Genomic DNA, 25,498 nt, shown 5'->3' on the forward strand with positions numbered 1-25,498 from the left:
TTTTCCCCTTGATTCCCATTGACTTCAGTTTTGCTAGGGCTCCTTGACGCCACACTCGATCAAATGCTGCCTTGATGTCAAGGGCAGTCACTCTCACCTCACCTCTTGAGTTCAGCTCTTTTGTCCATGTTTGGACCAAGGCTGTAATGAGGTCAGGAGCTGAGCGGCCCTGGCGGAACCCAACCTGGGCGTCAGTTAGCAGGTTATTGCTGAGTAAGTGCCGCTTGATAGCACTGTCGACGACACCTTCCATCACTTTGCTGATGTTCGCAACCTTGGTGTTATATTTGACCCTGAAATGAGCTTCTGACCACATATCTGCGGCATTTTCCATCTCTGAAACATTGCCCTTCTCCGCCCTTGCCTCAGCTCATCTGCTGCTGAAACCCTCATCCATGCCTTTGTTAGCGCTGGACTTGACGATTCCAACGCACTCCTGGCTGGCCTCCCACATTCCACCCTAATTAAACTTCACATCATCCAAAACTCGGCTGCCCGTGTCCTAACTTGCACCCATCACCCCTGTGCTCGCTGGCCTACATTGGCTCTCGGTTAAGCAATGCCTCAATTTCAAAATTCTCATCCTTGTTTTCAAATCTCTCCATGACCTCGCCCCTCCCTATCTCTCTAATCTCCTCCAGCTCCACAACCCCCCGTGATATCTGCACTCCTCTAATTCTGTCCTCTTGAGCATTCCTGATTATAATCGCTCAACCATTGGTGGCCGTGCCTTCTGTTGCCTAGACCCTAAGATCTGGAACTCCCTGCCTAAACCTCTCCGCCTCGCTACCTCTCTTTCCTTCTTTAAGACACTCCTTAAAACCTACCTCTTTGACCAACCTTTTAGTCATCTGCCCTAATTTCTCCTTATGTGTCAAATTTTTTGTCTTACAATACACCTGTGAAGTGCCTTGGGACGTTTTACTATGTTAAAGGCGCTATATAAATACAAGTTGTTGTTGTTAAACCAAGGCCCTATCTGCCCTCTCAGGTGGATGTAAAAGATCCATGGCACTATTTCGAAGAAGAGTAAGGGAGCTTTCCCCGGTGTCCTGGCCAGTGCAGCTTAGGTTTACCAGAATGATACCTGGAGTTCAAGAGTTAAGTTGCAAGGTGAGATTACACAAATTAGGGTTGTATTCCCTAGAATTTAGAAGGTTAAGGGGTGATCTGATCGAAGTTTTCAAGATATTAAGGGGAACAGATAAGTTAGATAGAGAGAAACTATTTACACTGGTTGGGGATTCTAGGACGAGGGGGCAGAGCCTAAAAATTAGAGCCAGACCTTTCAAGAGTGAAATTAGGAAACACTTCTACACACAAAGGGTGGTAGAAGTTTGGACAATTTGTGCTAGATCAATTGTTAATTTTAAATGTGAGTTTGATAGCTTTCTGTTACCCAAAGGTATTAAGGGATATGGTCCAAAGGCATTAGGTCGCAGATCAGCCATGATCACATTGAATGGCAGAGCAGGCTCGAGGGGCTGAATGACCTACTCCTGTTCCTATGTTCCAATACCTCATTTTCAGGTACGCATGGTGCTGCTCCTGGCATACTGTTCTATACTCCTCATTGAACCTGGGTTGGTGGTAATGGCAGAGTGAGGGATATGCCAGGCTGTGAGGTTACAGATTGTGGTGGAATACAATTTTGCTGCTGCTGATGGCCCACAGCACCTCATGGATGCCCAGTTTTGTTCTGAATCTGTCCTATTTAGCATGGTGGTAGTGCCACACAACACAATGAGAGGGTGTGGACTTAGTCTCTTTCTGTACCTGATTTGATATTGAATCACCCACTCTAATTTACATAAGAATATAAGAATTAGGAGCAGGAGTAGGCCATTCACCCCTTTGATCCTGCTCCGCCATTCAATAAGATCATGGCTGATCTTCTCCCTCAACTCCACCTCCCTGCACTATCCCCATATCCCTTGGTCCCTTTAGTATCCAAAAAACTTTCGATCTCTGTCTTGACCATACTCAACAACTGAGCATCCAAAACCCTCTGGGGCAGAGAATTCCAAAGATTCACAACCCTCTGAAGAAATGTCTCCTCATCTCAGTCCTAAATGGCCGACCCTTAGTTCTAGATGCCCCAGCCAGGGGAAACATCCTCTCAGCATCTACCCTGTCAAGCCCTTTAAGAATTTTATATGTTTACACTTCTCAGTCCTCGTGCTGTTAATTTCTCAATCCTTCAATCTAATTGGTTAAGGAGATACACTGTTGCTTGCCCTATTTACTCAGGTCCCAGATGCCATTTCCCTTGCTGCGGCATTATCAGTTCACACTTTCAGCAACTGATGGTTCACATACTCAGATCTTTGAAGGTGACGGGACGCGTTGATAAAGCTGTTAAAAAAGTATACAGGTTCCTTGGCTTTATAAATAGAGTCAGAGAGTAGAAAGGCAAGAAAGTTATGCTAAACCTTTATAAATCACTGGTTAGTGGGGTATTGTGTCCAATTCTGGGCACCATGCTTTAGAAAGGATGTCAAGGCCTTGGAGAGGGTGCAGAAGAGATTTACTAGAATGGTACCAGGGATGAGGGACTTCAGTTATGTTGAGATACTAGATAAGCTGAGATTGTTCTCCATAGAGCAGAGAAGGTTAAGGGGAGATTTAATAGAGGTGTTCAAAATTATGAAGGGCTTTGATAGAGTAGATAGGGAGAAACTGTTTCCTCCTAAGGTGCGCTTTACAACCCATGAAGTACCTTTGAAGTGCAGTCACTGTTGTAATGTAGGAAACGCAGCTGCCAATCTGCGCACAGCAAGCTCCCACAAACAGCAATGTGTTAATGACCAGATAATCTGTTATAGTGATGTTGATTGAGGGATAAATATTGGCCAGGACACCGGGGATAACTCCCCTGGTCTTCTTCGAAATAGTGCCATGGGATCTTTTACGTCCATCTGAGAGAACAGAAGGTGCCTTGGTTTAACGTCTCATCCGAAAGATGGCACCTCCAACAGTACAACACTCCCTCAGCACTGCACTGGAGTGCCAGCCTAGCTTTTTGTGCTCAAATCTCTGGAGTGGGACTTGAACCCATAATCTTCTGACTCAGAGGCGAAAGTGCTACTAATTGAGCAATGGCTGAAACCGTGATGAATGAAAGCTTGGTCAAAGAGGTAGGTTTTAAGGAGTGTCTTAAAGGAGAGGTAGAGAGGCGGAGAGGTTTAGGGAGTGAATTCCAGAGCTTAGGGCCTCGGCAGCTGAAAGCACGGCCGCCAATGGTGGAGCAATTAAAATTGGCGATTCGCAAGAGGCCAGAATTGGAGGAGGTTACAGAGATAGGGAAGGGTGAGGCTATGGAGGGATTTGAAAACAAGGATGAGAATTTTAAAATTGAGCCGTTGCCAGACCGGGAGCCAATGTAGGTCAGCGAGCACAGGGGTGATGGGTGAACGGGACTTGGCGCGAGTTAGGATACGGGCAGCAGAGTTTTGGATGAGCTCAAGTTTGTGGAGGGTGGAAGATGGGAGGCCGGCCAGGAGAACATTGCAACAGTTAAGTCTAGAGGTTACAAAGTGTGGAGATGCCGGTGTTGGACTGGGGTGGACAAATGTAAGAAGTCACACAACACCAGGTTATAGTCCAACAGTTTTATTTGAAATCACAAGCTTTCGGAGCGCTGCTCCTTCGTCAGGTTACAAAGGCATGGATAAGGGTTTCAGCAGCAGATGAGCGGAGGCAGGGGTGGAGTCAAGCGATGTTATGGAGGTGGAAGTAGGCGGACTTGGTGATGGAGTGGATATGTGGTTGGAAGCTCATTTCAGGGTCAAATACAACATGAAGGTTGCGAACAGTCTGGTTCAGCCTCAGACAGATGCCAGGGAGAGCGATGGAGTTGGTGGCTAGGGAACGGAGTTTGTGGATCAATAGTAACTTTTAAAGGGAATTGGATATATACTTGAAAAGGAAAAAATTGCAGGGCTCTGGGGAAAGAGAGTGGGATTTATTGGCTAGCTCTTTCAAAGAGCTGGCACAGACACGATTGGTTGAATGGCTTCTTTCTTTGCTGAAACATTCTATGATTCTATATGCAAATTGCTATAAAACTTAAGACTGTCTATATATTATTAAAATCAGTATGTCTGCCCAGTCTTCCCCTCTGTAAACAGTTCCTATGAAGTTTTCACTATTACCTTTTCTGTTTGTAGTTGCCCATAATGCCTGTAGGTGGCGCTTTACTGGGACTTTGCCAGCTTAGTGGACTTGGGTGTGTTTTTAAAAACAGGAAATAGTGGAAATGCTCAGCCTGACCTGCTGAGTATTTCCAGCATTTTCTGTTTTTATTTCAGATTTCCAGCATCCGCAGTATTTTGCTTTTGTATTGGGTATGGTTTTGATGCTCACAAAAACCCTGCGACATTGAAGTGGTGAAAAGGAAGTCTGAACGTAGTTACAGGCCTGGCCACTGGGTGGTGCTGCAGAATGATACTTTCCTCATTATATTATATCTTTGTTGCAAAATGGTATTTATTTCCCCTCATTGTCATATATTTATTTCTCAATGCCATGTTTCATCCTAGCAGATAGGAATGTTTGTACAAATTGTAAAATAATTCTATGTATTTATTTACATCTTATTATCTGTATGAAGAGAGAAAATGACTACCGGTTCTCATCAGGTGCCCATTCTGGATTGAGGTCCTCCTCGCACCCATTGGTCCTTCGCTGTCATCCACCCCGCTATCTGGAACCCCGGCCTTATATCTCGACCGGAGGTCTCCCCCAGCAGTGCCTCGCTTTCATAGCTGACCTTGCCACCCCGCATCCCCTCTCCCCCCAAGCAAAAGGCCAGCTTATCAAGAGCACGATAATGAGGGCTCAAAGAAAATAAATGACTGTATTTTTAATTAATATATATAATATATACACACATCCTCATTCCTCGTTCTCTCGTCATCTGTCGTCCTTGCCTATACTTTCCACTCACACCATTTCCCAGCCTCCTGCCATGCTCCATTATCCCCACTGCCCCGGGGCGTCTAACCCCGCTCTACCTTTTCCCTCCTAAAGTCTGAAACTAGCCTCGTCGCTGTTTGCTACATATCCAAGATTTGTATCATTTGGAAATTATGCCCCCTATACCCAAGTCCAGGTAGTGAATTGTGAATTTTGTAAACATCTACAATTGTTATTATTTTGGTTAGTTTGTTTCACCCCTGAAAGAGTAAACCGTTTGTATCAAAATTTCTCATCTGAGAGTTCAAACAGAGAATGAAAATACGAAGTAAACTTGTACCGAAGTAAGAATTGAACGCGTCACTGTAAATCCAGCCCACACAAAGCTCAGAGCTCATTTACATACCCATAATGTTCTACATAGTACTTTGCCAAAAAGGCATAAAACTTCAGGTTTGACGGTGGTTTTCACGGAGTTTGAAGTTTTCGGTTACTTTTCCTCGCGCTGTGTTGATCTGTTGTAATAGATAAGCGGCTCAGTACAATGTTAAAGAGATAAGTCGGCGCTTGGGTGCGAGGAGCTGAGTGCCATTATTCAATACACTCTGGTTTCTCTTCAGATCGTATAAATCTTTCGCCTTTTACTAAAGATTTCCGTGGAGAGGAACACTCGGAGTTTTAACTAATTTTTTGAGGCCCTGCTTTTGTGGGGCTGTCTTACTGTTGAAAAAAAGATTGATTCTTCGATGTAGAAAATAGGGCTGTAAGTACATATTTGTAAAATCCATGGTATTTGTAGCAGCAATGTTGTTGTTATCTAGGGCTTTAGTGATGGAGAGATTTATGTGAAGCCCTGCAGTTGTATATTCTATATTCTAGTCCAACACCGTTTTCAGTGTGCCATTGCAGCCTTCGGTCGCCTGAGGAAGAGAGTGTTTGAAGTCCAGGACCTCAGACCTGGCACTAAGCTCAGAGACAGCCAGACAGAGTGAATACACACGCTGAAGATGGGCTGCTGAATTTTTAGTGTTTTTAGTGTTTAAAGTGGGGGAAAAAAAGGTTCATTTCAAGTTTAAAAAGGTTTTAAAGTTAAATTTAGTTCTAGTTAAGTTAGTTTAGTTTGTTTAGTTAAGTTTAAGTTTAGTTTAGTCTAGATTAAGTAAGGAAGAAAAGACCACCAAAGGAAAAAAAAAACCAGAGGAAATCAAAGAAAAAAAAGAAATAAGGGAAAAAAAAATATACAAACCAAAGAACAGCGGCCGCACGGGGCCACAGCAGCAGCAGAAGCGAGGTGACTCGGCCGCATCGGGAACCGAGGCGCGAAGGCCGCACGGAGACGCAGCGGCAGCCGGAGCGAGGAGACTCGGGGAGGCCGCTTCGGGAAACGAGGCGAATCGGGGAGGCCGCACAGAGACGCAGCGGCAGCCGGAACGAGGTGACTCGGGGAGCCCGAGCGGCGAACGAGACACGGCCCGATCAGCGGCCGCAGTCCAGCACCCGAGCGACGACCGCAGTCCAGCACCCGAGCGACGGCCGCAGTCCAGCACCCGAGCGACGACCGCAGTCCAGCACCCGAATGGCGAACGAGGCACAGCCCGAGCGGCGGCTGGGCTAGAAAGCCCGGGAAAGGCCCGAGGAGCCAGGCCCAGAGACCTCTGAGGAGAAGGGGAGCAACCAGAAGGCTTCCAGAAGCAAACCAAGACTGTGAGTACAGGGCTCAGGGAGGGAGACTGAAGCCAGGGAAAGGCCCGAGGAGCCAGGCCGAGACAGAGGCACAGAGACCTCTGAGGGGGAGGGGAACAGCCCGAAGGCACCGGGAAACAGCGGCTCACAGACCCAGACCTGAGAAGGGTGAACCCAGAAGCCGAGGCCCAGGGACCACGGGGTCGGAGAGGGGGACCGGGAAAGTTCGCGAACAGGGAGAGGGAAACACCAAACCCGGGGCCCCAGAAAAGCTTATTCTAAGATCAACAATACTTTACCAAAAATGAGCGAATCAGAAGATCCACAACAGCCCCGCTTCCAGATTCCCCCCAACACCGCAAAAAAAGCTATAAAAGCGATCAAGCATGAGCAGATGAGAGAAAAACCAGAAACACTTTTTGCTGACTGTTACAACAATGGGACAAAAAGTAACCTCATTTTCTACTCAGATCAGCCAGTGGCTTGGATCACAGCAATAAAATCACACTATACCAATGTTAAGCTAGAAAATACCGCAAATGGGTCCATAATGAAAATTAACACACCAGGAGACAGTTCAACTACGACGGTCAACGCGTACAATACCGGAACAATATTAGTGCAAGGCAACCTCGACAAATTTGCAACGGCCTTCAGGACACTGAAAAAATTAACTAAGGGGGGAAGGAACAGCCCCAGAGTGGCCCGCACTCCCCCCAACATTGACAACTTACCAGGAGAAAATCTGCCTGGTCAGGAGGTGAACGAGCCACACAGTTCAAACCAGACACTAACCCCGGGGAACCACAGCCACACGATACAACTGACAAACCGCAGCATAACTACCAGGGAGGAAGCCACACATAGTCCCCCTACCATTCCCAGCTCACCAAGAGAAGGGCAGCATAGCCAGGAAGTGAGTGAGCCCTCCAGGGCCGACCAGCCTAGCCAGGAAGTGAGTGAGCCTTCCAGGGCCGACCAGACACATACCCCGGGATCACACAGCCAGATACAACCAAAAGATAAATTTAATCAATTAGAGATAGAGATGGTTAAACTTAGAGAGGACTTCCTCAAAATGAATGACGATCAAAATCAGGAGAGGGAGAGACACAAGAGAGAGCTGAAGCTACTTGAGAACCAGGTGAATCTACTTAGGAATCAGGTGAAAGAGCTGCAGGAAAAAGAAGAGAGCCATAGAGGAGAGATAACACCATTAGACCAGCAACCAGAGGCTAGAGATAAGACAAGACAGAGCCGGACGGAACGGCTGCACTCCCACACGGAACAAAAGCAACAGACACACAATACAAGGGGTGCCACACAGACCGACCAGCATACTGATTCGCAATCTTCCCCCACCACCGGGGAACCACAAGCGGGCCGCTCACAAGAGGTACGCACACACCAGACACCCCAGCCCAGCACACACACTATGAGTCCAAGCGAAAGCCACCAGACAGTAAACACAAACAAGGCTGACGTCGTAATACTCATAGACTCAAATGGGAAATTTCTATGGGAGAAAAAGCTATTCCCTAGAAGTAAAGTAGAAAAGATCTGGTGCCCAACAACAAACAGAGCCATGGGATGGCTGACCAAAGCCAGATTAGGCTCCCCCCAACACATAATAATACACACGGGCACAAATGACCTAAAGACCCAACAGAAAGAAGTAGCAACATCGCTCAGAGCAATGATTAGGAAAGCAAGCAGTACATTTCCAAACACTAGAATCACTGTTTCCACAATATTGCCGAGAACAGACTTCAACAACAACACAATTCATGAGATAAATGCCAGCATAGCAAGAGACTGCGAATCAAACCACAACGTACACCTGGCCCAACACCCCACCCTCGATGAGGAATGTCTTTACGACCACGTCCACATCCAAAGGCAAAGAATATCGATCTTTGCTAAAGCCCTGAAGGACGTCGCTTTTAACCGGGTCCATACCCAGACTCCAAGAGGACCCCCCCCCGACCACCAGAGATCAGCGGGGTACATATCAGGAACACTACAAGGACCACCAACACACCAACCGAGACCAGAGAGGATCCCCATGCAAAACAACAATATCAGACCTGCACCACTCCTGTCCCACAGGGGAATAGGACTGCTCCCAGCCAGACAGAGGGAGAGATGCACAGGACGTACGCAATACCTCAGACAGAAACAATCCATTAAGAGACAATAAGCAGATGTGCAGCAGCATCTACTTCCGCCTTATGGATCAAGGACTAATTAATAGAAAGAACTGTAACCAAATTGTATTAACTTTTGTAGACAACTGATGTGATCTTTTTTTCCCACACTTAGACACGACAAACACGTACCACTCTTTAACCTATCATAGTAAAAGATCAAACTTAACATGAAATCCTTATATATTTCGACCTGGAATATCCAAGGTCTACGCTCTTCACTGCGAGAAGTGAAAAGTAGGACCCCAGAGTTCATAGATGAAACTAAAGACCTAGATATTATCATTTTACAGGAAACTTGGTATAAAGGAAAAGGACACACTGGCTGTCCCCAAGGGTACACTGAGCTGGTGGTCCCCTCCAATAAATTACCAAGTGTAACCCAAGGCAGAGACTCCGGAGGCATACTGATCTGGTTTAAAACAGAACTTAAGAATTACATCAAATTTATAAAAAAGGGCGAAAACCATATGTGGCTCAAACTTGAGAGGGAGATTATCTCAAACACCCAAGATGTTTACATTTGCGCACTTTATATCCCTCCAATCGATTCCCCGTACTACAAAGAGGACACCTTCTCCAACATGGAGGGGGAAATTATCCAATACCAGGCCCAGGGGAACGTGTTGATCTGTGGGGACCTCAATTCAAGAACGGGCGAAGAACCAGACTTCACCAATAATCAGGGAAACAATTACGTTTTCGGGAATAACCACTTTGACATCCCTTCCCTTCCATACAGGCATAACTGCGACAAGCAGTCAAATACCAACGGTAAACAGCTACTACAGCTCTGTCGAAACCTGGGTCTGTACATTGTCAATGGTAGGTTCATAGGAGACCTCCTAGGAAGATCGACCTACTGCTCACCTCTTGGCTGCAGCACAGTAGACTATATGATTACAGACTTGGACCCATCCTCTTTCAGAGCATTCACAGTCAAACCACAAACAACACTGTCAGATCACAGTCAAATTACTATGTTTCTCAAAAAGACAGAAACAAACAACATAGAAACACAACCCAGTAAACTGTACAACACCAAAAAATCGTACAGATGGGCCAAAAACGACACGGAAAAATACCAGAAAACAATTAGCAATGCATCAACTCAAGCTCTCTTAGACACCTTTCTGGATAACATATACACTCACAATAAAGAAGGCGTAAACCGGGCAGTTAGTAAACTAAACAATATTTTTGATAATTTGGCAACAAATGCAAACTTGAAAGCTCGCAAGAACAAACCCAAAACAAAAAACTATGAAAAATGGTTTGACCGAGATTGCCATAACATGAGGAAAAAACTTAGAAAAATATCAAACCAAAAACACAGACATCCAGAAAACGAGGAACTACGCCTTACTTATTGTCAGACACTAACACAATACAGAAATACACTCAGAACCAAAAAAGAGCAATATATTAAGAATACACTCAGCTCCATGGAGGAATCCATTGATTCCAATTGTTTCTGGGAAAACTTGAAAACACTACACAAAAAACAACACGACGATTTGGCCATTCAAAATGGGGACACATGGGTAAACCACTTTGAAAAATTATACCAGAAAAACACACTAAGACCAGAGCAACACCAAATATGCAAAAAACTGGAAAAGCTAGAAATGGCCATAAAAGATAACCAAAACCCGCTGGACGCCATAATAACAGAAAAAGAACTTCTTGAAAAACTCAAGGACCTGCGACCAGGAAAAGCCTGCGGGACAGACGGCATACTAAACGAGATGATTAAACACACAGACAACAAAATGAAACTGGCTATCCTAAAACTCTTCAACTTGGTTCTGAGTGTCGGTTATTTCCCTGATATCTGGAACAAAGGACTCATAATGCCCATATACAAAAGTGGGGACAAAATCGACCCAAACAACTATCGAGGCATCTGTGTAAACAGTAACCTGGGGAAGGTATTCTGTAGCATCATAAACAAAAGACTTATAAACTTCCTTGAGGAGCACAATGTCTTGAGTAAAAGCCAAATTGGATTCCTCCCAAACTATAGAACATCCGATCATATCTTCACCCTACAGACCCTAATTGACAAACACGTTCACCATAACAAAAGCAAAATCTACGCATGCTTTGTAGATTTCCAGAAGGCTTTCGACTCCATCTGGCATGACGGTTTATTCCTGAAACTTATCGAAAGTGGGGTAGGAGGGAAAACATATGATGTAATTAAATCAATGTATACAAACAACAAATGTGCAGTTAAAATTGGAGACAAACAAACAAAATACTTCCCACAGGGGTGGGGGGTGACGCAGGGCTCGCCAATCTCACCGACACTCTTTAATATTTACATAAATGGATTGGCAAAACTACTTGAACAATCTACAGCACCCGGCCTCACCCTATATGAATCCAAGGTTAAATTCCTCCTCTATGCAGACGACCTGGTTCTGCTGTCACCTACTAAAGAGGGGCTACAGCAAAACCTGGACCTGCTGGAGTCGTACTGCCAGACTTGGGCCCTGACAATAAATCCCCAAAAAACCAAAGTCCTTGTGTTCCAGCAAAGATCCAAACATCAGGGACCCAAAATAAATTTCACAGTAGGAACAACCAAAATTGAACAAACCACTAACTACACATACTTGGGCTTAAAAATCAGTTCTACGGGAAACTTCAAACTGGCTGTGAATGAACTGAAAGAGAAAGCAAGAAGGGCTTTCTATGCCATCAAAAAATCAATCCAAATAGAAATCCCAATTAGCATTTGGCTCAAAATTTTCAAATCAGTAATTGAACCAATTGCACTCTATGGCAGTGAGGTATGGGGACCGCTAACTCAACAAGAATTTGCAAAATGGGACAAACACCCAATTGAGATCCTACATGCAGAATTCTGTAAAAGTATCCTCCGGACTCAAAGGAAAACAGTAAACAATGCATGCAGGGCGGAACTAGGCCAATATCCATTAATAATCACTATCCAAAAAAGAGCCACCAAATTTTGGAATCACCTACAAATGAGCAATCCCCAATGCTATCACTACGACGCCCTGAAATGCCAAGAGCTGACCATAAAGAAGAATACCCTCAGTCAACTAGTCCTGGGACTCAGTGAAGTAACTACTAACAATACTAACAATAACCAGCCCCAGGACAGTGACAGGGTAACACAAAGAATTCGACCCAACACAATCGTCGCTAAGCAAAAGGAAAAATATCTGAAATATTGGGCAGAAACAACAAAAACCCAAAGCAAACTCAATTGCTACTTGGCCCTAAACAGACAATACAACATAGCTGATTACCTGACCATGGTAAAGGATAACAAACTGAGAAGAACCTTGACAAGGTACAGACTTAGCGAACATAGCCTAGCGATCGAAAAAGGCAGACACAGGCAGACCAGGCTGCCAAGAGAGGACAGGATATGCTCTCACTGCAGTCAGGGAGTGGTGGAGACAGAGATGCACTTCCTCACAGCTTGTGGAAAATATCAGGGCATCAGGGAGAATTTCTACCAAAATTCTCACAAATATGCCCTGATTTCAGAAATCTGAATGACAACCAAAAACTCCCATTCCTACTGGGAGAGGAGAGAAGCTGTATAACACTGGCGGCACACTATGTTACAGCTTGCCATGAACAGAGGGACAACCAGTAAACTAAGAAAAGAATATATATAAACAATGCGAATGTATATTTATACACTCAGGGATATACCTGTTTATACACTGTATGAATAGAACTGCGTTTATGTGCTAAACCATAAATGTATTTTGATGCTTTGGCAACATAAGATGTAACTTATCATGCCAATAAAGCGATTTGAATTGTGAATTGTGGGAGAGAGGAGGGGGGGGGAGAGAGGAGGGGGAGGAGAGAAGAGGGGGGGAGAGGAGGGGGAGAGGGGGGGAGGAGAGGGGGGGAGAGAGGGAGGGGGGAGAGGGGAGGGAGAGAGGGAGGGGGAGAGGGGAGGAGAGAGGGGGGAGGGGAGGAGAGAGGGAGGGGGGAGGGAGAGAGGGGGGGAGGGAGAGAGGGGAGGGAGAGAGGGAGGGGGGAGGGAGAGAGGGGGGAGGGGGGAGGGGAGGGGAGAGGGGAGGGGAGAGAGGGGGGGAGGGAGGGAGGGGAGAGGGGGGGAGGGAGGGAGGGAGGGGAGAGGGGGGGAGGGAGGGGGGGAGGGGAGAGGGGGAGAGGGATGGGGAGAGGGGGGAGGGGGGAGAGGGGAGGGGGGGAGAGGGGAGGGGGGGAGAGGGGAGGGGGGGAGGGGGGAGGGAGAGGGGAGGGAGAGGGAGAGGGGAGGGAGAGGGGAGGGGAGAGGAGAGGGGGGGAGGGAGAGGGGAGGGGAGGGGAGGGAGAGGGGAGAGGGGGGAGGGAGGGGGAGGGAGAGAGGGGGAGGGAGGGAGGGGGGGGAGGAGGGGGGAGGGGGGAGGGGTGAGGGAGAGGGGAGGGGGGGGGAGGGAGAGGGGAGGGGGGAGGGGAGGGAGAGGGGAGGGGGGAGGGAGGGAGAGGGGGGAGGGGAGGAGGGAGGGGGGAGGAGGGGAGAGGGGGAGGGAGGGAGGGGAGAGGGGGGAGGGAGGGGGAGGGAGAGAGGGGGAGGGAGGGAGGGGGGGAGGGGAGGGGGGAGAGGGGGGAGGGGTGAGGGAGAGGGGAGGGGGGGGAGGGAGAGGGGAGGGGGGAGGGGAGGGAGAGGGGAGGGGGGAGGGGAGGGAGAGGGGAGGGGGGAGGGAGGGAGAGGGGGGAGGGGAGGGAGGGAGGGGGGGAGGAGGGGAGAGGGGGAGGGAGGGAGGGGAGAGGGAGGGAGGGGAGAGGGGGGGGAGGGAGGGAGGGGAGAGGGGGGAGGGGGGAGGGAGGGAGGGGAGAGGGGGGGGAGGGGAGAGGGGGGGGAGGGGAGAGGGGGGAGGGAGGGAGGGGAGAGGGAGGGAGGGGAGAGGGGGGGGAGGGAGGGAGGGGAGAAGGGAGGGAGGGGAGAGGGGAGGGGGGGAGGGAGGGGAGAGGGGGGAGAGGGGGGGAGGGGAGGGGGGGAGGGGAGGGGAGGAGGGGGAGGGAGGGGAGAGGGGGAGGGGAGAGGGGGGAGAGGGAGGGGGGAGAGGGGGGGAGGGGAGAGGAGGGGGGGAGGGGGGGAGAGGAGGGGGGAGAGGAGGGGGAGGGGGGAGAGGGAGAGAGGGGAGGGGAGGAGGTGGGAGGGGAAGGGGAGGAGGAGGAGAGGGGGGAGGGAGGAGGGGGAGGGAGGAGGGGGAGGGAGGGGGGAGGGAGGGAGGGGGGGAAGGGGGAGGGAGGGAGGGGAGGCAGGATGGAGGGAGGGGAGGCAGGATGGAGGGGAGGGGGGGAGGGAGAGTGGGGAGGGGCGAAAGGGAGGGGGGAAGCTAGCAGACCCGATGGCTCCGCGGAGCTCCGTGCCGGCCCACACACTGACATGGCTCAGCCAGAGCCCTGCCCTCCCGAGCACCGGCCTCCCGCGCTCCACCCTCCCGCGCTCCACCTTCCCGAGCCCCGCTCCCCGCCCGAGCCGGCTTCAAGACCAGAGAGAGGCCGCCGCGCAACCTACCGCGTGAGGCCCGGCCGGACTCAAGTCGCGCTCCGGGCGGAAGATGACACGGAGGCTGACTCCCGCCCCGCCCTCCTTTACTAAGATGGTGGCGGTGGCGACGCTCGGCTCAGGCCCACCCCTTCCAGCCTTCACAAAGATGGCGGCGATCGCTGGCCTTTTGTCGATCGCGACGGGAGGCGCCTAGCTCAGGCGTGGCTGGTCAACAGACGCCCAGGCTTTGAGGCCTGGAAAAAACGGTGAAAGGTAGGAAAATTAGAGGTTAGACAAAAGATTTACAAATTAATTAACTTTTTTTAAAAACAATTTGTCTTTTAAAAGCAACTTTTTTTTTGCTGGAAATGTAGATTTGAAAAGAAACACGCAGAAAGCGGGAAAAAGAAATGAAAAGTTTGGAATCAAGATGGCGGCGACTCACCTCGGTTCAGAACGATAAGGCCCGCCCACACACGCACCGATTGGTCGACCGTCAGGTCACCGAAGCGTAGGATTGGTCAATCGTCCCGTCACTCGACTGTGGGAGGGCCCGCCCGCACGCGCCAGGAACCCGGCGTATGATTGGTCGACCTCGACATCACTCGATTGCTAATGAGCGGATAATGAGATGCTAATGAGCGGAATTCTGAAAGTTTTTTGGATACCGCGGGCGCAATTTTTGTCTGGCCGAAACATAAATACGCTTACGACCGTTTTGGAATCGTAAGCTTTCTTTTGATGCAACACACGTGTAGGTACGCTCTATAACTTTAGAGTGTATAGCTGGACAGACAGACAGACAGACGTATCCTTTTATATATACTAGCTGGAGTGCCCAGCGGTGCCAAGGCTTTTTCGAGGGCATGTTGTTGTTGGAAGAGAGAGAGCGACTGGGGGGGCGGGGGGGGGGGGGAAAGAGAGCGAGCGACTGGGGGGGGAAGAGAGAGAGCGACTGGGGGGGGGAAAGAGAGAGAGCGACTGGGGGGGGGAGAAAGAGAGAGAGCGACTGGGGGGGGGAAGAGAGAGAGCGACTGGGGGGGGAAGAGAGAGCGCGACTGGGGGGGGGAAGAGAGAGAGCGACTGGGGGGGGGAAGAGAGAGAGCGACTGGGGGGGGGAAAGAGAGAGAGCGACTGGGGGGGGGGAAAGAGAGAGAGCGACTGGGGGGGGGGAAAGAGAGAGAGCGACTGGGGGGGGGGAAAGAGAGAGAGCGACTGGGGGGGGGGAAGAGAGATAGCGACTGGGGGGGGGAAGAGAGAGAGCGACTGGGGGGGGGGAAGAGAGAGAGCGACTGGGGGGAAGAGAGAGAGCGACTGGGGGGGAAGAGAGAGAGCGACTGGGGGGGGGAAGAGAGAGAGCGACTGGGGGGGAAGAGAGAGAGCGACTGGGGGGGGAAGAGAGAGAGCGACTGGGGGGGAAGAGAGAGAGCGACTGGGGGGGAAGAGAGAGAGCGACTGGGGGGGAAGAGAGAGAGCGACTGGGGGGGAAGAGAGAGAGCGACTGGGGGGGAAGAGAGAGAGCGACTGGGGGGGGAAGAGAGAGAGCGACTGGGGGGGAAGAGAGAGAGCGACTGGGGGGGAAGAGAGAGAGCGACTGGGGGGGGGGGGAGAGAGCGACTGGGGGGGAAGAGAGAGAGCGACTGGGGGGGAAGAGAGAGAGCGACTGGGGGGGAAGAGAGAGAGCGACTGGGGGGAAGAGAGAGAGCGACTGGGGGGAAGAGAGAGAGCGACTGGGGGGAAGAGAGAGAGCGACTGGGGGGGAAGAGAGAGAGCGACTGGGGGGGAAGAGAGAGAGCGACTGGGGGGGAAGAGAGAGAGCGACTGGGGGGGGAAGAGAGAGAGCGACTGGGGGGGGAAGAGAGAGAGCGACTGGGGGGGAAGAGAGAGAGCGACTGGGGGGGAAGAGAGAGAGCGACTGGGGGGGGAAGAGAGAGAGCGACTGGGGGGAAGAGAGAGAGCGACTGGGGGGGAAGAGAGAGAGCGACTGGGGGGGAAGAGAGAGAGCGACTGGGGGGGAAGAGAGAGAGCGACTGGGGGGGAAGAGAGAGAGCGACTGGGGGGGAAGAGAGAGAGCGACTGGGGGGGAAGAGAGAGAGCGACTGGGGGGGAAGAGAGAGAGCGACTGGGGGGGAAGAGAGAGAGCGACTGGGGGGGAAGAGAGAGAGCGACTGGGGGGGAAGAGAGAGAGCGACTGGGGGGGAAGAGAGAGAGCGACTGGGGGGGAAGAGAGAGAGCGACTGGGGGGGAAGAGAGAGAGCGACTGGGGGGGAAGAGAGAGAGCGACTGGGGGGGAAGAGAGAGAGCGACTGGGGGGGAAGAGAGAGAGCGACTGGGGGGGAAGAGAGAGAGCGACTGGGGGGGAAGAGAGAGAGCGACTGGGGGGGGGAAGAGAGAGAGCGACTGGGGGGGAAGAGAGAGAGCGACTGGGGGGGAAGAGAGAGAGCGACTGGGGGGGGGAGAGAGAGAGCGACTGGGGGGGGAAGAGAGGGGGATGGGGAGGGGAGGGGAGGAAGGGGGGGGGAAGGGGAGGGGGGGAAGGGAGAGGGGAGGGGAGAGGGGGGGAGGGGAGAGGGGGTGGGGAGTGGGAGAGGGGGGGAGAAGGGGGGTGAAGGGGGGGAGGAAGGGGAGGAGAGGAAGGGAGGGGAGGGGGAGAGGAGGAGTCCCGGAGCCCCGCCCCCGATGTTCCGCCCCCGATCTCCCGATGTCCCGCCCCCGATCTCCCGATGTCCCGCCCCTCCCGATGTCCCGCCCCCCGATGTCCCGCCCCCGATCTCCCGATGTCCCGCCCCGCGATCTCCCGATGTCCCGCCCCCCGATCTCCCGCCCCCCGATGTCCCGCTCCGCATCTCCCATCCCCCGATCTCCCGCCCCGCGATCTCCCGATGTCCCGCCCCGCGATCTCCCGGTGTCCCGCCCCGCGATCTCCCGGTGTCCCGCCCCGCGATCTCCCGGTGTCGCGAGCCTCGCCCCCCGATGTCCGGAGCCCCACCCTCCCGCTCTCCCGAGCCCCGCCCGAGCTGGCTTCAAGACCAGAGAGATGCCGCCTCGCAACCTACCGCGTGAGGCCCGGCCGGACTCAAGTCGCGCTCCGGGCAGAAGATGACGCGGACGCTGATTCCCGCCCCGCCCGCCTTTACTAAGATGGCGGCGGCGGCGACGCTCAGCTCAGGCCCGCCCTCTCCAGCCTTCACAAAGATGGCGGCGATCGCTGGGCTTTTGTCGATCGCGACGGGAGGCGCCTAGCTCGGGCGTGGCTGGTCAACAGACGCCCAGGCTTTGAGGCCTGGAAAAACGGTGAAAGGTAGGAAAATTATAGAGGTTAGACAAAAGATTTACAAATTAATTAACTTTTTTAAAAACAATTTGTCTTTTAAAAGCAACTTTTTTTTTGCTGGAAATGTAGATTTGAAAAGAAACACGCAGAAAGCGGGAAAAAGCAATGAAAAGTTTGGAATCAAGATGGCGGCGACTCACCTCGGTTCAGAGCGATAAGGCCCGCCCACACACGCACCGATTGGTCGACCGTCAGGTCACCGAAGCATAGGATTGGTCAATCGTCCCGTCACTCGACTGTAGGAGAGCCCGCCTGCACGCGCCAGGAACCCGGCGTACGATTGGTCGACGTCAACGTCACTCTATCACTAATGAGCAGATAATGAGATGCTAATGAGCGGAATTTTGAACGTTTTTTGTATACCGCGGGCGCAATTTTTGTCCGGCCGAAACGTAAATACGCTTACGACCGTTTTGGAATCGTAAGCTTTCTTTTGATGTAATGCACGTGTAGGTACGCTCTATAACTTTCGAGTGCATAGCCGGACAGACGCACACCGAAGGACAGACAGACAGATGTATCCTTTTATATATATAGATAGAGATATATATAGAGATATATATCTCTATATATAAAAGAGTGGGCTACCCACGATGCACTAGGCTACCCAGAAGGCAGTAGTCAAGATGGATGCTGTAGAAGTCCACATGGCATGAATAAAGTGACTAGCTAGAAGCTGGCTGTTCATAATGAAAACGACTAGTTATTAATGAACATAACAGTGACCTCCAACTTCGCCATAATCTTTCGGCTCCACAACTGATTCTGCACATCTCCTGGATCTTCATTTGCACAGAAATAATCTATATCCTCCAATTCTCTACCCTCTCAGATAACTTCTGGATTTCACTCGCCTGCTACACCCGTCTCCGAACTTGGACAACAGTTAGTCAATGCTCCATGCCAACTCCACTCTACCTATGTCAACTTTATCCCTCCACGGGATCTCTGACTTTAACCCTGGACTCCCTCCTATTGTCTCCTATCTATTGCCTGTTACTACCAAGAAATATGTATCCCAATAATTTCTACATAACCAGGCATATGTAACTTGAATTTTGCCCATGTCCAATCACATGTGCACTTTGGCTGCTGCTTTGGACCCAAGCCGATCACTTCTATTTCCACTTTTCCCCCCCCCCTTTTTCTTTTCTCATTACCCCTCCTTGACCGCTCTCTTCTGTCATCATGCTTCCTTTCATTTCTCTCCTCTCGGGTACTCTGCCCTCCCAAATCCCTACCCCAACCCTTCATTACTCTTTGACCTTCCTACTCTCCTGACGTCATCCCAGGCTCGACTCCCTCTTAGGTAAGCCTATAGCTTCCCTCTGTGCCTCTCTTGGCATCCTCCAAATGGCCCATCGAGGCACACGTCGCTGCCGCCTCACGAGCAGCAACCCAAACTGTCACATCCTACTCGCTCGCTGACCTTCCCGCCCAGTGCACTTGCTGGGGGCGAATCTTGCCAATCTTCTCCCTCTCCAACTCACCCCTCCCAGTGCTGACCCTGTGGATTCTGGCAGTGCATCAGCCATCACTGACCCTCTCCACATCTCCCCCCAGAATGCCCGTTCACTTGTGAACATGGCCCTTGCCATCCATGAGCTTATCATGGATGTTTGCATTGACATCATGGCCTTGATGGAAACCTGGCTGAAGGGTGATGACACCTTACCCCTAAATGAAGCCTTCCTGCCTGGCTATACCTTCCACCACTTGCCCCTTCCAGACCGCCATGGTGGTGGTGTGGCTACCATCACCAAATCACACCTGGTCTGTCCCCCTACTCCTCTGGCACTTTCTCCTCCTTTGAGCTTCTCACCTTGTTCCACCCCTCTCACCTCTCATTTAAAATTCTCCTTCTCTACCGTTCACCCAAGTAGCATAAATTTTTTATCACAGAACTATCTTCACTGCTTTCCTCACTCAGCCTCTGCACCAAATGGCTTCTCATCCTCAGTGATTTCAACCTCCATCTCAATTCATCATGCTCTCTCTCCTCTGAGTTCACTACCCTCGTATCCTCCCTTAATCTTTCCCTCCATGTAAACTCCCCAACCCATATTCACAGCCACCCCCTTGATCTTGCCATCTCTCGTGGCCTCGCTACTCCCATCGCATCAATTTCAGATAAGGCCAACTCTGACCACTTCCTTGTATCATTCTCCACCCACATCCCCCTTTCCCCACCCCCCAACCCTACTTCCTTCTGTCCGCCTCTGGAAAAAAAACTCTCCAACTCTCCTACAACTGCATTTACGAAATCCCAACTGTTCAGCCTTTGGCCCTCCATTCACCATGACATTTCTACAGCTACTGATCTGCTTAACTACACCCTCACCAACACCCTTGATGCCCTTGTCCCTTTTAAAACCATTACTCTCTCTCTCCCTAGCTGTTCCCCTGGTACGGTCCTCAGCTTCGCTCCCTTAAGTGCAAGGGACGCAGGCTTGAATAGATATGGTGGACAACTAGTTTAGCCATTCACCGCCAGATCTGGCTGGACCACATAATGCATCATCGGGTCCTGCTCTTGTCTGCCAAAACTGCTCACTATTCCAGGATCATTCTGGAATGCAAAGATAACCCGTCTTCTTTTCTCTACTGCAAACAGTCTTCTTAAATCCCTCTTCCCCTGTCTCCTCCTCCCTCACCTCCAACAACAAGTGCAAGGAACTCATGGACTTCTTTGTCTCTAAGATTGAGACCAGCCGATCAGCTGCCTCTGCCACTTCCTTTCCTTCCCCTAGCCCACCAGGCCAAACTTCCCCCCACCCTAGCCCTGAACTCCCATCTCTCTCCGATCTCCCCTGAAGACCTTTCTGCACTCATCTTGTCCATAAGACTCACTTCCTGCTCTCTCGACCCTATTCCCACTAAACTGCTGACCACCCAACTTCCTTTTCTGGCTCCCAATGTTAGCTGATATTGTTAATGGTTCTCTCTCCTCGGGTACTGTCCCTCGCTCCTTCAAATCTGCTGTCATCACCCTTCTCAAAAAACCAACCCTTGACCCCTCCGTCCTTGCACACTACCGCCCCATCTCCAACCTCCCTTTCCTCTCAAGTCCTTGAACGTGATGTCGCCTCCCAAATTCCTGCAGCTCCATGTTTGAATCCCTCCAATCAGGTTTCTGCCCCTGCCACAGTAGCAAAATGGCTCTTATCGAAGTCACAAATGACATCCTATGTGACTGTGACAAAGGTAAACTATCCCTTCTCGTCCTTCTTGACCTGTTTGCAGCTTTTGACACGGTTGACCATTCCATCCTCCTCTAACGCCTCTCCACCGTTGTCCAGCTGGGTGGGACTGCACTCGCCTGGTTCCATTCTTATCTATCTAATCGTAGCCCGAGAATCACCTGCAATGGCTTCTCTTCCCGCTCCCGCATAGTTACCTCTGGTGTCCCCCAAGGATCTATCTTTGGCCCCCTCCTATTTCTCATCTATTGCCCCTCAGTGACATCATCTGTAAACACAGCGTCAGTTTCCCCAGCTCTACCCCACCACCATTTCTCTTGACCCCTCCACGGTCTCTAAATTGTCAGACTGCTTGTCCAACATCCATTTCTGGATGAGCAGAAATTTTCTCCGTTTAAATATTGGGAAGACCGAAGCCATTGTTTTCAGTCTCTGCCACAAACTCCGTTCCCTAGCCACTGACTCCATCGCTCTCCCTAACATCTGTCTGAGACTGAACCAGACTGTTTGCAATGTTGGTGTCATATCTGACCCTTAAATGAGCTTCCGACCACACCATCCACAGCACAACTAAGACCGCATATCTCCGCCCTTGCCTCAGCTCACCTGCTGCTGAAACCCTCATCCATGCTTTAGTTACCTCACAACCATTACCCCCACCACCCCGAGATATCTGCGCTCCTCTAATTCTAGCCTCTTGTGCATCCCTGATTTTAATCACTCAACCATTGGTGGCCGTACCTTCAGCTGCCTAGGCCCTAAGCTCTGGAATTACCTCCCTAAATCTCTCTACCTCCTTTAAGACGCTCCTCAAAACCTGCCTCTTTGACCAAGCATTTGGTCATCTGCCCTAATTTCTCCTTATGTGGCTTGGTGTCAAATTTTGTTTCATGACAATCCTGTGAAGCACCTCGGGATGTTTTACTACGTTAGAGGCGCTATATAAATACAAGTTGTTGTTGTAGTAGTAGTATCTTATCAGCATAGGCAATACAGCGTTCAAACTGAACATCATAGTGAGACCTCGGACATCATAAGGCTATGGAAGTTTGGAAATAACAAGATTGCTACTCGCAACACAGAGACAGGCCATTCAGGCGAACATATCTGTGTTTATGTTTATCCTTCATTCAAGACTTAATTCCATGTGCATGCCCAGACCCTATATCGCTTTATACCTCTTTCCTTCAACTGCCTATTTAACCTGGTCCTACCTTAAGTAAGCTAGTTACTTTGCCTTTTAAGCTAATTATGATTGTCTAGATATATATGTGCATATAAAAAAGGTAAATATTAATGAATAAGCAAGAAGAGTTTTAATCTTATAGCTGTCTTGATTTTAGCATGTGGGAAGGTGCTGAAATAAGAGACATTTTTATTCTAACATAATGCTCCCTCAGCAGACAATCAGTTTACATTTTTTTTTAAATGAGGGTGGAAAGGCAGCAATATATTGTGTTGCAGGTTCTGACCTATCATTACCTACATACCAAGTTCCTAATTTCAACCATGCCACTTAGAATAAAGATTACAACCTTCTCACAAGGCAAGGAGGTCAAATTAAAACAGAAATCACACAGGCTGAATCTTTAATGCCTACTAGTGGCTAGGTTTAAAGTGACATGGCAGATGCTAAGCAGCAGATCTCCAGCCTATCCTTTTAGGTTAAAGGCAGGTGATGCAAGAGAACACCCAGAGAGAAAAGGAGCAATAAACTGAATAAATTACAAAAAACAAGAGAGATTAATGTGGAAATAACACTTTCAAATTATGGTGTGTTGCTGGTGTTGCAATACCAACAGCAAGCTGCCTTACTTTCAAAATGGGAAGCCATCAGGCCAGCTTTTGAGTGCAGGTAGTTACAATGACAAAAGTACTTTATACTTTGTTGAATGGTAGTTTTAAAAATAACCACAGAACAATTGACAGAGATTCCATGGTATTCTCTTTGAAGTGGTCAGTTCCTTGAGATATCCAGGGGAACATTATAACATTGTAGAATTAACAGTAACATTTTTTCTAAAATTGCAGAAATGCTATAGAATGTCTTTGTTATGTAACAGCAAACACTTGCACAGATTCCACCGCCCCCCCCCCCCCCCCCGCCAAACATGGCCTTTTCTTTTCATGCTTTTATATACAATCAAAGCTTCTGCACAGAAGAAACATGCTGTGAGACTTAGGAAAATGCTATCAGCTTTGTCCATCCAACCTCACTGTGGCATTGTGGTGCAAGATCTCTGGAAACAAGGACCACATGCTGGGCTTCACACAAGACTTTCTGCACAGGTTAATTTTACTTCTGTAGCTAATTAAATGGGAGGGCCAAAAAAAAAGGGTTAAATGTCAAAGCTTTTGAATTTGTACTTTAGCTTTCTTGTTTGAAGAGTACCTGCAGAAGCTTTTATAATTTGCCAGAGTGGCATATTGAAAGCCTTCAGTTTCCTAAGCATGCTCCACCCCTGTATTTTGGTTGTTGCAGCTGTACCTCTTTAGGGAATGGATTAAATATATTAATTCTATTGGACTGAAAAGGTATCATCTACATGCATCACCCACAAAAAAGATAAAAGTCCAAAATGTCTGAATTGTTATCTGCAAAATACAAAACAGGCCCAAGGCCATGGTGAGAAAAATGTCAACAAGTCAAAAGGACACAGTAGAACTATTGACCAATTTCATAAAGACTGGATGTACGCAAGTGTGCCTGTCTGAAGCTGCAGTTGACACTGATCTGCTTCAAAAAGCACAAATGTTGACAACAGCACCAGATCTGTAACTAGCAGATGACATAGAAATTTATAGGAAATGACTCACCATGAACAGGTCTCGCGAACCTATATCTACCGCCAGCAGAAAAGCCTTCTCAAACCTCTGGTACCTGTCAAAATAGTGCAAATTATTAGAAATGCCAGCTGTGTAGAATTTCATCAACATTCAAGAAAGTGAGGTACCTCAAGTTATAGTTTCAGGACACAGTTAACTACAGAATAGTATAGCATTTAAAGTAAACATCATTCATGCTCTGTGGTATTGCACACAGTATGTTGACTTTTGGCACTAGTGTAAAACGTGTGATATCGGCTCAGCCTCCCACTAACCACCGGCCCTGATTTCGACTTCAATGGAATCGAAAATGGGGAGAGGTGTTTAACAGGTTGCCGAGCCAATAGCATGCGTTTTACATGATCACAAAACTCAAAATTATCCTCAGGGAGTCAAAACTAAGTGTAGCTTTCAGGTGAAGCAGGATTGGAGGGCAGGAGATAATTGGACTACGGTGTGTGGACATAAAGGGATCGAAATCCTCAGGCGGGTCGCATCCCAGTGTAAGTCACTTCATTAGCACTGCCTGAGCCTGGGACCTGAACCTGAGCCCAAGCCCTCCCCGAGCCTGAGCCCGAGGCCTATCTCTGATGCCTGCCTACCCCAAGGCCACAAACTGCGGTGATGGCTGGTGAGTTACCAAAGCTCCCTGTAAGCCTCTTCAGAATGTCCCCATTGGTCTCTTTTGTAAGAAGGATGAAAATTTATGAAGAATTACCTTTTTCTTCAGGGATCCAGGCCATCCACTGGCTTGGACCCCCAAGACAGTCCTCACGAGTGCTAGTGAAGCCTCCTGCTTTCACTGAACCAGCTGGCAAACATCTTGTATATGGTACATCTGAAATAAAAACAGAAAATGCAGGAAATACTCAGCAGGTCAGGCAGCATCTGTGGAGAGAGAAACAGAGTTAACGTTTCAGATCGATGACCTTTCGTCAGAACTTTCTTAAACGTCAGCTCTGTTTCTCTCTCCACAGAATCTGCCTGACCTGCTGAGTATTTCCAGCATTTTCTGTTTTTATTTCAGATTTCCAGGATCCGCAGTATTTTGCTGCTGTTGGTAGTAAACACTGTTTAAGGTGGTAGATGGGGTGCTGATCAAGCCACCTGATTTGTCTTGGATGGTGTCTAGCTTCTTGAGTGCTGCTGCAGCTGCACTCATCCAGGCAAGTGGAGCGTATTCAATCACACTCCTGACTTGTGCCTTGCAGGTGGTGGAGAGACTTTGGGAAGTCAGGGCTGGTGAGCCATTTGCTGCAGAATACCCAGCCTCTGTCCTGCTCTAGTAGCCATGGCATTTATGTGGTTTGTCCAGTAATTTTCTGGTCAATGTTGACCCCCAGGATGTTGATGGTGGGGGATTTAACAATGGTAATGCCATTGAATGTCAAGGGGAGGTGGTTAGACTCTTGTTGGAGATGGTCACTGCCTGGCACTTGTGTGGCACAAATGTTTCTTGCAGTAACAAGTTACAAGTGGAGAGCATTTTTTGTGACATTGGATGGAAAAGTTTTTATTTATATATTCTCCCATTCCTCCCAGGTGTTGCTCATTCTCAAACAATGATGTTTAGCAGTTACAACAGGATGTTCTAAGCAACTAACTTGATTGACAGTAATCAGCACATTATAGCAAGCTTCTATCACATATGGGTCATTATGCAACATTGCTGTATTCTAACAGTTATGAGATATAAACTAATTTGACACAGGCATTTCCAATGTTGTTTGTACATTTTTGCTGGAAGAACCCAACTTATCACATTAGAATTGAGTCTTTTTCTACAAAACAACAGTGATTACGCTTCAAAAGTAATTTATTGACCTTGAAACAC

The 25,498-nt window shown here is 49.4% G+C and overlaps 1 protein-coding gene and 1 non-coding gene across 3 annotated transcripts in view; one reads left to right on the plus strand and one right to left on the minus strand.

The window, feature by feature from the left end:
• The window catches only part of wdpcp (WD repeat containing planar cell polarity effector), a 322,735-nt gene that overhangs the window by 146,115 nt on the left and 151,122 nt on the right, over positions 1-25,498 (minus strand). For both annotated transcript variants that reach the window (XM_085981577.1, XM_085981578.1), the window contains exon 13: positions 23,656-23,719. In XM_085981577.1, the coding sequence (XP_085837703.1) occupies positions 23,656-23,719 (64 nt within the window). The remainder of the gene's footprint in view (positions 1-23,655; positions 23,720-25,498) is intronic.
• On the plus strand, positions 5,518-5,631 carry LOC147121373 (U5 spliceosomal RNA). The gene has a single exon (XR_015077776.1). It is a non-coding gene; the product is annotated as a U5 spliceosomal RNA (small nuclear RNA).

This window comes from Somniosus microcephalus, chromosome 3 (assembly GCF_052327205.1).
Source record: "Somniosus microcephalus isolate GS21.2 chromosome 3, FLI_Smic_1.0, whole genome shotgun sequence".
NCBI lineage: Eukaryota > Metazoa > Chordata > Chondrichthyes > Squaliformes > Somniosidae > Somniosus > Somniosus microcephalus.